This window comes from Syngnathus typhle, linkage group LG10 (assembly GCF_033458585.1).
Source record: "Syngnathus typhle isolate RoL2023-S1 ecotype Sweden linkage group LG10, RoL_Styp_1.0, whole genome shotgun sequence".
NCBI classification, from domain to species: Eukaryota; Metazoa; Chordata; class Actinopteri; order Syngnathiformes; family Syngnathidae; genus Syngnathus; species Syngnathus typhle.
Window position 1 is genome coordinate 14,678,875 of NC_083747.1, and position 14,445 is coordinate 14,693,319.

The 14,445-nt window shown below is 49.8% G+C and overlaps 1 protein-coding gene across 2 annotated transcripts; it reads left to right on the forward strand.

Annotated features, from left to right (window-relative positions):
- Window positions 1–797: 797 nt before the first annotated feature.
- On the forward strand, window positions 798–13,653 carry pi4kb (phosphatidylinositol 4-kinase, catalytic, beta). 2 transcript variants are annotated; one of them, XM_061289693.1, is made up of 17 exons: window positions 798–924; window positions 3,098–3,682; window positions 4,747–5,082; window positions 5,224–5,451; window positions 7,634–7,861; window positions 7,927–8,033; window positions 8,567–8,671; window positions 8,736–8,859; window positions 8,925–9,190; window positions 9,419–9,551; window positions 9,628–9,748; window positions 9,829–10,455; window positions 10,613–10,723; window positions 10,798–10,862; window positions 11,562–11,652; window positions 12,283–12,439; window positions 12,800–13,653. In XM_061289693.1, the coding sequence occupies exons 2-12, from the start codon at window positions 3,137–3,139 to the stop codon at window positions 10,008–10,010; spliced, it is 2,376 nt and encodes a 791-aa protein (XP_061145677.1). In that variant the 5' UTR covers window positions 798–924; window positions 3,098–3,136; the 3' UTR covers window positions 10,011–10,455; window positions 10,613–10,723; window positions 10,798–10,862; window positions 11,562–11,652; window positions 12,283–12,439; window positions 12,800–13,653. The 2 variants fall into 2 exon arrangements, with proteins under 2 accessions (XP_061145677.1, XP_061145678.1); XM_061289694.1 differs by having other exon boundaries at window positions 7,634–7,855.
- Window positions 13,654–14,445: the final 792 nt, after the last annotated feature.

Consider the following 14,445-nt stretch of genomic DNA (forward strand, 5'->3'; position numbering starts at 1 on the left):
CCAGGCGCCTGTATTAGCTTGCTTTGTCAGGATTAAACAATTGGTAAATTCGGTCTGATTGATCTACTGGTCTTCTCTTTGACAGAATGAACTCGCAAAATTGTTAGGTGCGCCAGTGTGTGGATTAGAACATAGCAATTCTTGTGTTAAGTGTTGATCATAGTTTGGAGTCAGATCAATAGATAAAATCCGTATCCTAACAGGGATGTTTTACGACATTGTGTAAGATGGGACAAGCTAGGTTCACACACCAACATAAGCATAAAACTAATCTAGCTAGGTTATTTATTACTGGTTACATACATTCCAACATAATCATACGATCAAGATAGTTTGGAAAACCCTGACATCATCTTTGAGGATTTAAAATTGTCGCTAGGCATGGTAAGAAGTCAATGATTTACAATCTCCTTGCTATACATTTTAGTGCATAGGCAACGCAATGAGTCATCTATGTGTGAATCATCACCATCACAAGTTATCAACACATGTCTGCTTGGTTTCAAGTGAAGTGGGCCAGTCAAAAATTGAGAAACACTGCTGAATGGAAAATGTGACCGTTAATGGACGTTGTCTCGTTTCTAATGAACACTAAGGCCTACTGCATTTCTGCAGTTTAAAATTGGTCGTAATGGTGCTGGTTGGAGTGCTAAATATTTTTTTTAGCTGCTAGGTTGTGTCGAACGTTTGAGAAGCTCCGCTCAAAGGGAGTAAAGCGCATCTGCCGACTATTTTCGACACGAGCGGACGGTTTGACTCGACCAAAATGGCAGCGAGGTAGACAAGAGGCAAATAAAGTTGCATGTCTCCCCCTAGCGGCCAATAAGCATCATCCTCTACGGCTGCGGGCGGCCAGTCGACAGCATCAATGGGAGGACAAAATTGACTCGACGACACGATTGACAGTCACCAGAGCTCAACAAGGTACGGACGAGCCGTCAGCAAACACGTCACGCACTTCGTTCGACGTTAGCTTGGCCTTTAGCTTCCCAGTGAGTTCAGGCATTTCTCAGCAGACCCTAGCAACAGTTGGCTACTGCTAACGAAGCTAAAAAGCCTCCGAGTGAGCTCAGACGGTCTCGGAGCCGGCCAGACACTTGGCTAATCTACAGAACTGCTACTGCTAGCCGATTGTTAGCCACTAACACACTCGAGTGCTACTCCGCGAAATGCATGAGCCTAGTCCAGAGTGTGCCGATGTCAGTTGCAAGCCCACAAAGACGGGTTCGCGTCGAGGTTATTTTCAACAATTTGCTGAGTTGATGCGCAAATTGTTTGGATAAAGGGCTCGCCCACGGAGGGGACCAGTCTGTTGTTGTTTGTCTTGCTTGGGTGGAGAGTAAAGCCTGCAGAACCCGTATTCAAATGCCAGGATTTTGAGATGCAATTAAATTAATCGGCCTTCTGAAATTGGTAAACTAGCGAGTTCCCAAAGATACGAAATATAATGATTAAGCAACCGCGTTCCCAAGCTTTCGTTCTTCCCTCATCACGTGAATCAGTAACGTGCAAGGCTCTAAATAACGTCCTGAGGAGTGGGGTAGCTGGATGTTTTTGTTCATGGAGGGATCAGCAGGAGCAAGGCTTTTGTTAAACAATGAAATCCTGTTACTGCACTGTGACGGTGTGGTGAATGGTCTTTGTTGTTTCGCTGGTCAAAGAAAAAAAACACTCGGTGGACGATGGCTGGTCCGGGTAAGGAAGCACTTCGGTGACACATGGCTGATTGGGAAAAGATTTATTCAACCGATGTCAAAGTGATGTCTCTCCAAAAGTTAGAGTGGCCCCAAGAGCAAAGATGTTTCAGCTCTCGACAGCCAAGATGTTCGCCCCAAAAAAGCCCATCTGTTTTGTAACTTTGCAAATAGAGAAATGAGATATGCGTGTTGCGAACGCAAGCGCCAAAACTGTGCCACATGCACGCACGTTTGCAGGTTTGCTTTGCAGTGTGTTTGGATGAAGTGCAAAACGTGAAGGCACTCATTTCGAGTTCCCCAAAGTGTCAGGGGTGTGGCTGCAATAGCATCAAGAAAGTTGAAAAGTGGAGCACATCTTCTGCAGAAATTGAGTTTTTGCTTTGGGAAAAATCACTTTTGGACAAGCTGGTGAAAAAAATGCCATACCGCGGTTATTTCCCAGCATGTCCGATGGAGCGTCGGTTTGCTCTGCTACCCGTGGAAGACATTTTCCATCAGATGCAAGTTGCGGCCGAAAATTTGAGCAGCGAGAAAGCAGCGTTTAACCCCTCAGAACGGTTGGGACTGTAGAGCATCAGAACATGACTTGGGGTGGATATTGCGTTTGTGGTGGAGGACGAGTCAAGCGGCAAAATGCAGTGTCTGTTTTGTCGCTTGCTGTTGACTGAAAATGACATAGCGGTTGCTCAGCTGTGTTCTGAGTTTGGTCACGTGGCAAGCAGAGCTGCGATTGGCCGTGAGCAGCCGTGATGTCTTTTTTAGTTGACAGTGAGCGTCAAAATGGCTGCCCCCCACCCCCTGCCGAGGTGGATGAAAAACAGGCGGCTTTCACTTCACAAACACAATATTGGTCAACAGCGTGTTTAGATGCGCAGTAAATTTTGAGAAGGAAGCTTTTCTTGACGGCTCTCTTTGATGCAGGCAGCCCGCCTCCACTCGGTCACCGATGGCTCGGCCTCGGGCGGAAATCTGTAGAGGATAAAACGTTGAATCGCAAAAAGCCTCAAGCCAAAGTTAGGCTTGAAAACTTGCCGTCAATTTGGCTACCTTGTGATTATTCATTATCCATTATTCTGTCACAGAGCCCTCGCCATTCGTCCCGCTTTTCAAGTTTGGAATCAGAACTGCAGCCAGTTCTTGTTCTTGGATTGTCTATTGTTGAACATCTGCGATCTGACACTTGTGTAGTCGACACGTTAGCTGTGCGACGTTCCTTCTCCTTTGTGGGTTTTGGAGCCACCCGCATCTGTAGCGCTGCCCTGTTGGCATGATGTGCAATTTCGGTCCCAAAACAAAACCACCAGTTGTACTAGTTAGAACATAGTTTCCAACCCCAAATGGGGCCACGGAGTACGTAGTGACAACAAGCATTCTCATCTGTGTGTATGTGTCTGCTGCAGTGAAGGTGGGCGGAGCCTCCTTCCCTCCTGGTGGTCTCAATGGAGGAAAAGTATGCAGAGCCCTCTCCCGTCCAATTGGAACACGACGCCCCCTCCCCGCGCCCGGTTCCCGCTGCCGCCATCACTCCCCCACTGGGCGTCATCAGTGAGGGGACGGGCGAGGGGGCGGGCAGCGAAGGAGCGGGGCCGCTGATCGACGCGGCGGCGGCAGAGAGGGCGTGTCGGGAAGTCCTGCACAAGCTCAAGCTGAGACACATCGACCCCGCCTGCGACGGGGACAGGTCGACCGGGTCAGACAGGGACCAGGACGGGGATGAGGACGGGCGGGCGGAGGGTGGCCGGCGGCGGCGGCGGCCCAACCCGTCCAAGCAGTCATGGCTCCTGCGCCTGTTTGAGTCCAAACTCTTTGATGTGTCCATGGCCATCTCTTACCTGCATAACTCCAAGGAGCCCGGCGTGCAGGCCTATATCGGCAACCGACTCTTCAGCTTTCCACACGACGACGTTGATTTCTTCCTGCCGCAGCTCCTCAACATGTACGTGCACATGGATGAGCACGTCGGCGACGCCATCAAGCTTTACGTGGTGGGTGCGGGCGCGCACATGGCAAACACACACGTATACACAACGTATACACACACACGCGGTCGATGCAAACACGCACAGGGCAGTTGGGTTGGGTTTTATATTTGTGTGAAGTTGTGGGGGAAGCTTAGCAAATGCCGGCATATGCCATCAGGAACCAGTAGGGGTGTAACGATACATCGATACACATCGATTAATCGATATAATGCTCTACGATTTATTGGCATTGATGCTAAACTCAAACATCGATTTATATCGCCGTGTTTGACCTCGGACATTAGACGCGACTTTATTTTGAAATCCAGTTCATTGTTGCTCGCTTCCTCTTTCCGGGAGCAGTGCGCCCGGCGTTGTTGTGTTGTGAGCAGAGCAGGCACGTGAAAGGGGAGTCGACAACTAGTACGCTGCTCCTGGGCTGGTGCTATGGCTAGTGTCCAAAAAGACGAGGAAATTTGCTCCCCTTTAGGCTTCAAGTCATTCGTTTGGAAGCACTTTGGATTCCAAAGAAAAGATGGCTCAACCGACAAGACACGTGCAGTTTGTAAATCCTGCCATGCGGTGATAAAATATTCAGGGAGCACAAATCTCGCCGCACATTTAAAGAAAAAACACGACCGCAAAGTTCAGTATTAAAATAAGCACTTTGTATACTGCAATACTCTTGTAATTTCCTAAATAAAGAGTTTGCAGTAGCTTGTTGATTTTGCGTATGAATTGTTATAAATCAGGATATTGTTCTATATTTTTTATTGAAAAAAAAAAAATCGATCGTAGAGCACTATATCGCGATATATCGTGAATGAATCGCAGCAGGCTTTAAGATATCGACAAATATCGTATCGTAGTTCTTTGTATCGATATTATATCGTATCGTGACAAAACCCGCGATTTACACCCCTAGGAACCAGCAGTGTTTTCTTGGCTGCCGAACCAGCAGTGTTTTCTTGGCTGCCAAAGGTGTGTGTGTGTGTGTGTGCGTGCGTGTGTGTGCGTGTGTGTGTGTGCGTGTGTGTGTGTGCGTGCGTGCGTGCGTGCGTGCGCGCCTGTCTGTGTCCCTCCCTCAGGTGCATCGCTGCAGGCAGAGCATCTCGTTCAGCCTGCAGTGCGCGTGGCTGCTGGCGGCGTACTCCTCCGATATGCACATCTCAACGCAGCGCCACTCGCGAGGTGCCAAGTTGCGCAAGCTCATCCTGTCCGACCAGCTCAAGCCGGCCACCAGCCGGGCCCGCCGGGACCCCCTGACGCTGGCGCCCTTCTGTGCCATGCCCACCGAGACAGGCCTGTCGCCCTCCAAACGCACACACCAGCGGTCCAAGTCGGACGCCGCCGTGGCCGTCAGCCTCAGTGGCGACCTCAAGAGGACGGCCAGCAACCCCAAAGTGGAGAACAGCCATGACGAGGTACGCGGGCACCCTTAATCGATTGAGGAAAGGCCGCCCATTAGCTGGCTTGGGCAAGTCCCACCTGCTGCTGGGTCAAAGGGCAATGGGGCCAAACCTAACGCCCGCCGCCTTGTGTTGTTTTGGCCCACGGGCCAGCAGCCGCTGCGCCTGGCGCCGCAGCGCGACTTCATCAAGTCTTTGATGGGCATCGGTAAGCGTTTGGCCACTCTGCCCACCAAAGAGCAGAAGACGCAGCGGCTCATCTCGGAGCTATCGCTGCTCAACCACAAGCTGCCCGCCCGCGTCTGGCTGCCCACCGCCGCCTTCGAGCACCACGTGGTGCGCGTGCCGCATACGCAGGCCGTCGTGCTCAACTCCAAGGACAAGGTGATGCCCGCCTTCTCTTTGCACGTATCACCTCTTGATCTTTCACGTTGGAGCACGAGCGTGGTGGCGGCAAAGTCACTTGGCAGATGTGGAACTGATTGACAACGCCATCGCTGTCCCGGGCTTAGCATATAGAAAGCAGCACTGAGTTTTAGAGAGTGACGGACGGACATTAACTAACTAACTAACTAACTAACTGGTAGGTAGGTAGGTTGGTAGGTAGATAGATACATATGTTATTGATCCCGGGGGGAAATTCAGTTGCCAGCAGTTAAGTACATAAATAACTAGGGGTGTAAATCGCGGGTTTTGTCACAATACGATATAATATCGATACAAAGAACTACGATACGATATTTGCCGATATCTTAAAGCCTGCTGTGATTCATTCACGATATATCGCGATATAATGCTCTACGATTGATTTTTTTTTATTTTTTATTTTTTTTTTTAATAAAAAATATAGAACAATATCCTGATTTATAACAATTCATACGCAAAATCAACAAGGTACTGCAAACTCTTTATTTAGGAAATTACAAGAGTATTGCAGTATACAAAGTGCTTATTTTAACACTGAACTTTGATGTCGTGTATTTTCTGTAAATGTGCGGCGAGATTTGTGCTCCCTGAATATTTGATCACCGCATGGCAGGATTTACAAACTGCACGTGTCTTGTCGGTTGAGCCATCTTTTCTTTGGAATCCAAAGTGCTTCCAAACAAATGACTTGAAGCCTAAAGGAGAGCAAATTTCCTCGTCTTTTTGGACACTAGCCATAGCACCAGCCCAGGAGCAGCGTACTAGTTGTCGACTCCCCTTTCACGTGCCTGCTCTGCTCACAACACAACGCCGGGCGCACTGCTCCCGGAAAGAGGAAGCAAGCAACAATGAACTGGATTTCAAAATAAAGTCGCGTCTAATGTCCGAGGTCAAACACGGCGATATAAATCAATGTTTACGTTTAGCATCGATGCCAATAAATCGTAGAGCATTATATCGATTAATCGATGTGTATCGATGTATCGTTACACCCCTATAAATAACAGATATACAATATAAAATCGGAAGCTACTGAAGCTACTCCTCCGCCCAGTGGCGGTGCTGTAGAGTAGGTGGACAGGGTTGTCTTTGATGGACAGCAGCCTGGCCAACACCTGCTGTTCTGCTACAGATGCCAGATCAGGCAGCTCTGTTCCCACAACAGGAAGTACATTGTCCTTTCTTACACAAAGCGTCCACATGCGCAGAGTAGTCGAGTTTGTCATCCAGCAACACTCCAAGATCCTTACAGGTCTGCACACAGTCTCTATTGATAGTCACTGGCTCAGGACGAGGCCTGGGCCTCCTGAAGTCCACCACCATTTCCTTAGACCTGGCGGTGTTTAGGTGCATGTAGTTGAAGCCACACCAACCGATGAACCACTGAACCAGGCCCCTGTAGTCCTCCTCCTGTCCATCTCTAATACAGCCAACAATAGCAGTGGAAAAAACACGACATCAAAGTTCAGTGTTAAAATAAGCACTTTGTATACTGCAATACTCTTGTAATTTCCTAAATAAAGAGTTTGTAGTACCTTGTTGATTTTGCGTATGAATTGTTATAAATCAGGATATTGTTCTATATTTTTTATAAAAAAATATATAATCGATCGTAGAGCACTATATCGCGATATATCGTGAATGAATCGCAGCAGGCTTTAAGATATCGGCAAATTTCGTATCGTAGTTCTTTGTATCGATATATCGTATCGTGACAAAACCCGCGATTTACACCCCTAATATATATGTATGTATATATATGTACGTGTGTATATATATGTATATATATATATGTATGTGTGTGTATATGTATTTATTAGGGGTGTAAATCGCGGGTTTTGTCACGATACGATATAATATCGATACAAAGAACTACGATACGATATTTGCCGATATCTTAAAGCCTGCTGCGATTCATTCACGATATATCACGACATAGTGCTCTACGATCGATAATTTTTTTTTAATATATATATGTGTATGTATATGTGGTCGTCGCTAAGGAGCCCCGTCCGCTTGCCTGCATGACTGTGCCCCCACCTGATGGCCAAGGCGGGCACGCCGGAAGGAGTGGCACAAGGAATGAGAGGGCGCATTGAGTCGTGATGCACAAAATGTCAAGGTCTTTTTGATCCCACAGGCGCCTTACCTTATCTATGTGGAGGTTCTGGAGGTGGACAACTTTGAGACGGCCAAGGTGCCGGCTCGAATCCCGGAGAACCGTATCAGGAGCACACGCTCAGTGGAGCACCTGCCTGACTGCGGCATGAGCGCTGAGCAACGCGCCGGAAGCTTCTCCACCGTCCCCAACTACGACAACGATGACGAGGCCTGGTCGGTGGACGACATCGGCGAGCTGCAGGTAGAGGTGCGTGTCCGGCCGGGCGCTCTCCGACCCAAGTTGTCGGACGCATGACTGCTCTTTTCCGGCAGCTTCCGGAGGTTCACACCAGCTGCGACAACATCAGTCAGTTTTCCGTGGACAGCGTAGGCAGTCTTGACAGCAAAGAACCCGTCTTCATCGCCGCGGGGGACATCAGGTTGGTCCCCTGACGCTCAGTTAAGCGGCTGTCTGCATTTGGCCGTGTCCATCGGGAGCGCTTTGAGGTTGCCATAGCGCTGCCGCGTTGCAGGGTTCCAGATGATGGCGCATCCGTCAAAGTGTTCTCGAAATTGGTCTTGCCTTTGAACCGTTGAGTGTCTTGTTAAAAGGCATTTTTACTCTGACGGGTCAAATTCCAGACTTTTGCTCAAGACCGCCAGCCCGGTACTGCTGTCAGAAAGAGAATTCCAAGTGTCGCCTGAAATGCCACGTGCCTTGCACAAATTTGCTTAGCTTTCCAAAACAACCGAGTAGAAAGTGGGCTAGTTGCAAAGGCCACAAAAACAAGACTGTGGTCTTTTGTTTTGTCTTGGATAAATACCATCTCGGTCTGTCTTGGTCTCGAATGTCTTGTTCCCGCTCGACGCTGTCTTGACTCTAGCGCCTCGTTCAGCGTGTCAGTCAAGACTCGCGGGCGTGGCCGTCGAGTCGTTGCCATTTCCGCCAACACATTGGAACGTGCATGTGTAGGCGTCGGCTGTCTGAGCAGCTGGCGCAGACCCCCACCGCTTTCAAGCGCGACCCCGAGGACCCGTCGGCCGTGGCTCTCAAAGAACCGTGGGAGGAGAAAGTCCGGTAGGCGTACCTCGCTTTAGCCACCTCCCGCCGCGCATCCCATAACCGTGACTGCATTGTTCAGGAGGATCCGTGAAGGCTCCCCTTACGGGCACATGCCAACCTGGCGCCTGCTATCCGTCATCGTCAAGTGCGGCGATGACCTCCGTCAGGAGTTGCTGGCCTTCCAGGTGCTGCGGCAGCTGAAGGTAAGTCGCCGCCGCGCCCGGGACCTCCCCCTTTCTCTCCCTCCCTAAGTCGATGTGTCTGTCAGACTATCTGGGAGACGGAGCGGGTGCCGCTGTGGATCAAGCCCTACAAGATCCTGGTTCTGTCGTCGGACAGCGGCATGATCGAGCCGGTGGTCAACGCAGTGTCGCTGCATCAGGTCAAGAAGCACAGCCAGCTGTCTCTGCTGGACTACTTCCTGCAGGAGCACGGTGCGCCCACCACCGAAGCCTTCCTGACAGCGCAGAGGAACTTTGTGCAAAGCTGTGCTGGCTACAGCCTCATCTGCTACCTGCTGCAGGTCAAGGACAGGTCAGCGCAAAGCCAAAGTTTGGGCCCGTTTTTAGTTCACCCCGCAATTCGCCTACTATAAAACCAGAGACTATTCTATTCTGTTGATTCTGTTGCCCAGTCATGCCCGACCCTGTGATTTATAGTCATATCTAATATATAAATAAATTAATATATAAAATTTCCCCCCAAGCTCAACTGGGGGCCCTACTTAGTGTGAGTCTGAAAAGGGGATTTTGTCCCCCCCAGGCACAATGGCAACATCTTGCTGGACGCATGCGGCCACATCATCCACATCGACTTCGGCTTCATCCTGTCCAGCTCGCCCAAGAACCTCGGCTTCGAGACGTCCGCTTTCAAACTCACCGCCGAGTTTGTTGAGGTCTTGCCTTGTTCCATCCATCGACCGCAAGGCTCGCCGAAGCCCCACCCTCATCGCGTCTGTGTGCGCATGTCAGGTGATGGGCGGTCCCGACGGCGACATGTTCAATTACTACAAGATGTTGATGCTCCAGGGCCTGATCGCCGCCCGCAAGCACATGGAGCGTGTGCTGCAAATTGTGGAGATCATGCAACAAGGTCAGCAGCGCATGCCAAGAACATGCTAAGAACATGCGAGGCTGTGAGCTGACGGCAGGCGTGCATTTGGCGTGCCACAGGTTCGCAGCTACCCTGCTTCCACGGCTCAAGCACCATGCGAGGCCTGAAGGAGCGCTTCCACATGAGCCTGACTGAGGAGCAGCTGCAACTTCTAGTTGAACAAATGGTTGTGGGCTCCATGCGCTCGCTCACCACCAAACTTTACGACGGCTTCCAGTACATCACCAACGGCATCATGTGACCGCTGGAGCGCAACCGCCGTGATGACTATTGGATTCTCAGGTGTTTTGGGTCACTGGTGTCTTGGTCATTCTTCCGTGGAGAAAAGTCGGTGTGACATTCCTGACATGTTTTGCTCCATTTAGTTATTTTAGTTGGGTGTGACGGAAACACCCTGACCTGTCAACATTGCCACTCCTAACAAGGCCCCCGTCCACATTGTACAGCGTCGCTTGGAAATGTCAATTCACATTTAATGGCAGCGGTGATTTATTTGACGGTGTACTGCTTCATGGACGCACCGAAATAAAAGTGTGACAAAGTTTCACTATAAATTGTCACTATAAACTCTTTCTGCTCCTAAAACAAGAGGCTGGTCATTAAGCAAAACATTAAGCTGGAGAAAGAAAGAAAGAAGGAAAGAAAGAAAAGGACAAGCTGCCAAAGAGCCCCCTGCAACTGCTCAGGTAGGTGAACTAAATACCAAGGAACCGACAAAGATTACGCCAAAATACTTTAAAGGCTCAGGTTAGCTCGCTGAAATGACGTTTGAAGTAGAAAGGAATCAGGTGCGTGCGGGCTAATGCTAGCTGTTAGCCAACGTGCGCCGTTCCTATGAAATAGCCATGAGCTCACGGCGTCCTGTCAGTTTGGTTGACGCTATAGGACTCGATGGCCGGGAGCTTCCAAGCCAGCAGGAGTTGCAGCGCGCTTGCTTGTGGGCCACCGGGACAGGTAGGCACAACCGTCGGCGCTGCGTTCAACCCTTGGGGGTGTGCGTCAATGTTGTCCTCATCTTTTTCGTCAAGACGAAGAGACGAATGCCAACCCGCGTTCACCTGAAACGTTCTTCGGACGTATCCCTTCATCAGCGGTGAGCAGAAACTGAGAAAAGTGCTCATATTTACTAACCATTTAATCTCAATTTCATTTGTAGTGTAAATTAATTCTGTTGCTGAACGAATTAATCCCGGTTTTCTGTCCTCTTGGAAGCTTGGTGTGAACTACCCGTTTTTAATGGGTTTAGGGTTATTTTGAATGATGTAACTTTATAATTTGTTTGAAATATTAGACAGTCTTTAAGAGATTACCCGGGGGGGACGGGGTTGAGCAACACCGCTCTATTTGTAAATACTGTTTTTGTAATTGATATCTGATCCCCAATTCTCTCAGCAAATAAAAGTACGTAAGAGCTTGGATGTGTAGCATGGTAGTTAATGTCAAACTGGCTTTGGCGAGGGCAGCGTTTGTTTGCGAATAGTTTGTCGACCCGCCCTGGAACGGCATGCAGTGATTTCACAAGTCGAGGAACTAGGCAGGGATGAAAGGCAACTTGACGTAGCAAACAAACTAATCGGTCCGAAAAGAGAAGACATGAATGAATTGGTTCCCATACGTCCTGGAGAATACACTGAAAAAAAATAAGAAAAATATTGCAATAATGACAATAAATTGTATAAATGTATTTAAAAATACTGAGTTACACGTGTATTTTGAAGTATTAACTTCTTGAATTATTATAATTTTTTTCTTCCCCCTAATTGTCTCTGTAATTCATGATATTTGCATTTAGCTTCTCTCAGGTGCTGGGTGGGCAACTGATGCGGCCCCACGTGGCAACCGTTCCCAAGTCTGTGCTTCTATTGGTGGCATCCTCATCTTCAGTGAGTCCGATGAGTTCTCTGCCACTTTTTTCCTCAGGGTGACATTTGAATGTGTTGCGACCAAATAATTTCGCCCACACATCAAGTTTGCACCAAAACAAGTGAAATGTGTCTCTTTGTGACATGTGCCTGAGTGAGTCTTTCAGTGTAATTAACCATCCAGAAAATGACAGCCAATTATTTCACAGCTCAGCTCCACGAGAGGGGGGGGGGGGGTTCCGGTTGTCGCCTTGTTGTCGTGGTAATGGAAGCCAAGCCATTACCGGGCGGTCGACATGGCCAGAAAACAAGGCAATTTGACAATGGCAAGCGCAGTGATCTGCTGTTCATCCATCCATGCATCCAGGCGGATCTCAAGCGCGCAGTTATCCAAGAGGCCAATCTGGGCCAGCTCTTTCCTGGTGCTAGCATTACCTGCTCGCTGTCAGTTTTGGATTATGGGATTCTGTTAGCGTTTGTCTACCAAAGCAATTGACAGAGTACCAGCAGCTGTTTTCGCCGCTCTTACGGCTTCCGTTTGCTTGAAACAAGTGGCGGTCAGCTCGGGATGTCAACTAGAGACGTGTGGTCGTAGCGAGGGCCCGGCTGACACGCCGTGCTAGCAGCTATGTCTATGTTTGCGTCTTCCAGAAGAGGCAAACGTGCTTCTCGCCAGTGCCCGCGACTTCACCCCCCGCCAGACGAGCGGGCGTGTGGACTCGGCTGGGCTGGCGGCGGGTCGGCTTTTGGACCTTCCGGAACAAGTACGGATGGAGAGCCAGGTGCCGCGCCGCCCTCGCCAAACCAAGTGAGTGATAGGTGTCGCCTCTGCAACTAAAATCTTAATCCCCGCCCCCACACACACCTGGACAAAAGTTCCATTGTCGATATTCACAGCATGGCTTGTTTGTTTTTTTTGGGCAATTTTCTCCCCGTGTTCTCCAATTTGAACTCGTACTACCCAATTTCATTGGCTTGTTTGTTGCCTGAGAGGGAAATTGCTTGAAGCTCACCTAAAAACTGACCAAGGTCCAAGACGACAATTCGCACGGCAGATTTTTGTTCTGCCTTTTGTCTCTCGCGTGTCGATGAACGACAGCAGTCCGTGAAGGCTTCTTGACGAGCCAAGCCTTCACACACTGAGTCACATGTGGCTGTCCCTCCACAGGGTTAGCTGGAAGGCTGGCTGGACGTCGCTGCCAAAAAGTGGCTCGTGGAGCCCTGGAGTCCTCTGTTTGTTCGAGGAGGCGGAGCATCAAAGTGCCCACTAAAAGAGAGCTGGACGCGCAGCTGGATGGCTACATGGCCATGTCCAGGAAGCGACTGGATGCCGACCTAGACGCGTATATGGCCAAGTCCAAGAAGCAACTGGACGCCGATCTGGACGCCTACATGGCGCTCGCCGGACAGTCGCCAACATGGTGGGAATGAGCGCTGCGCGCTTTGCCACCTCTAAGCTTTTTTTTTTTTTTTCGTTTTGCCTAGCGTTCGCATAGACTTATTTAGCTTGCGGGCCTGTTAGATAGGTGAGATAGAGAGGTGAGAGGGACCAACGGGTGCACATGTTTTACTTTGCATTCTGGAATGAAGGCTCGGAGGTTTTTCTTCATACCCTCAGCTGAACGGTCGCCAACATCAGCAAGAGCACCAAACTGGGTCCTGCCCCTGAAGCCTGAACAGGTCAAAGGTCACATGTGTACACACTTCCTCGGCAGAGTTTGACATTCAGACCTTTGCTCACCTTGTTTCTGGCCTTTGGAGATGTTGCTGTAACTAGACACAAAGGCACAACAGCGCTAAACAGGCATTTGTGGCTGTGTTGGTCCCTTAGATTCCAATCATGGCTTGATTGTGAAAACAAGTAGAAAATTGGTCTCCACGCTTTGTGGCAGTCAGTGATGACAACAAATGAATCTCGATCTCGATCTCAAAATAACTTTGTGTAAAGCTTTTTAGTGGGTTTGGGTGTGTGACCTGTTCTTTGATTAAAGAATCATTTGGTGCCTTGGCATTTGAGCTAAATTTGTTCTGTGACTGCGTATGTAACTCGAAACACTTGCATCTCATGTTGATAGAATTCATCCATCCATCCATTTTCTGTACCGCTTAGTCCCCACGGGGGTCGCGGGCGTGCTGGAGCCTATCCCAGCCATCATCGGGCAGTAGGCGGGGGACACCCTGAACCGGTTGCCAGCCAATTGCAGGGCACACAGAGACAAACAAACATACGCACTCGCACTCACACCTAGGGACAATTTGGAGTGCTCAATCGGCCTACCAAGCATGTTTTTGGGTTGTGGGAGGAAACCGGAGTGCCCGGAGAAAACCCACGCGGGCCCGGGGAGAACATGCAAACTCCACACAGGGAGGGCCGGAGGTGGAATCGAACCCGCACCCTCCTAACTGTGAGCCGGACGTTCTACCCAGTGCTCCACCGAGCCGCCATTAGCATTGGTAGAATTAGCTGATAACATTAGCATTGATAGAATTCAATTCTGGACTCTCTTCCACTCTGGAGTTGCCCACGGTGAGAGGCGCCGAGCAGGTGTGGGTATACTTATTGCCCCCCGGCTGGGCGCCTGCACATTGGGGTTCACTCCGGTGAACGAGAGGGTAGCCTCCCTCCGCCTTTGGGTGGGGAGACAGGTCCTGACTGTTGTTTGTGTCGATGCACCAAACGGCAGCTCAGAGTACCCACCCTTCTTGGAGTCCCTGGAGGAAGTGCTGGAGAGCGCTCCTTCTGGGGACTCCATCGTTCTACTAGGTGACTTCAATGCTCACGTGGGCAATGACAGTGAGACCTGGAAGGGCGTG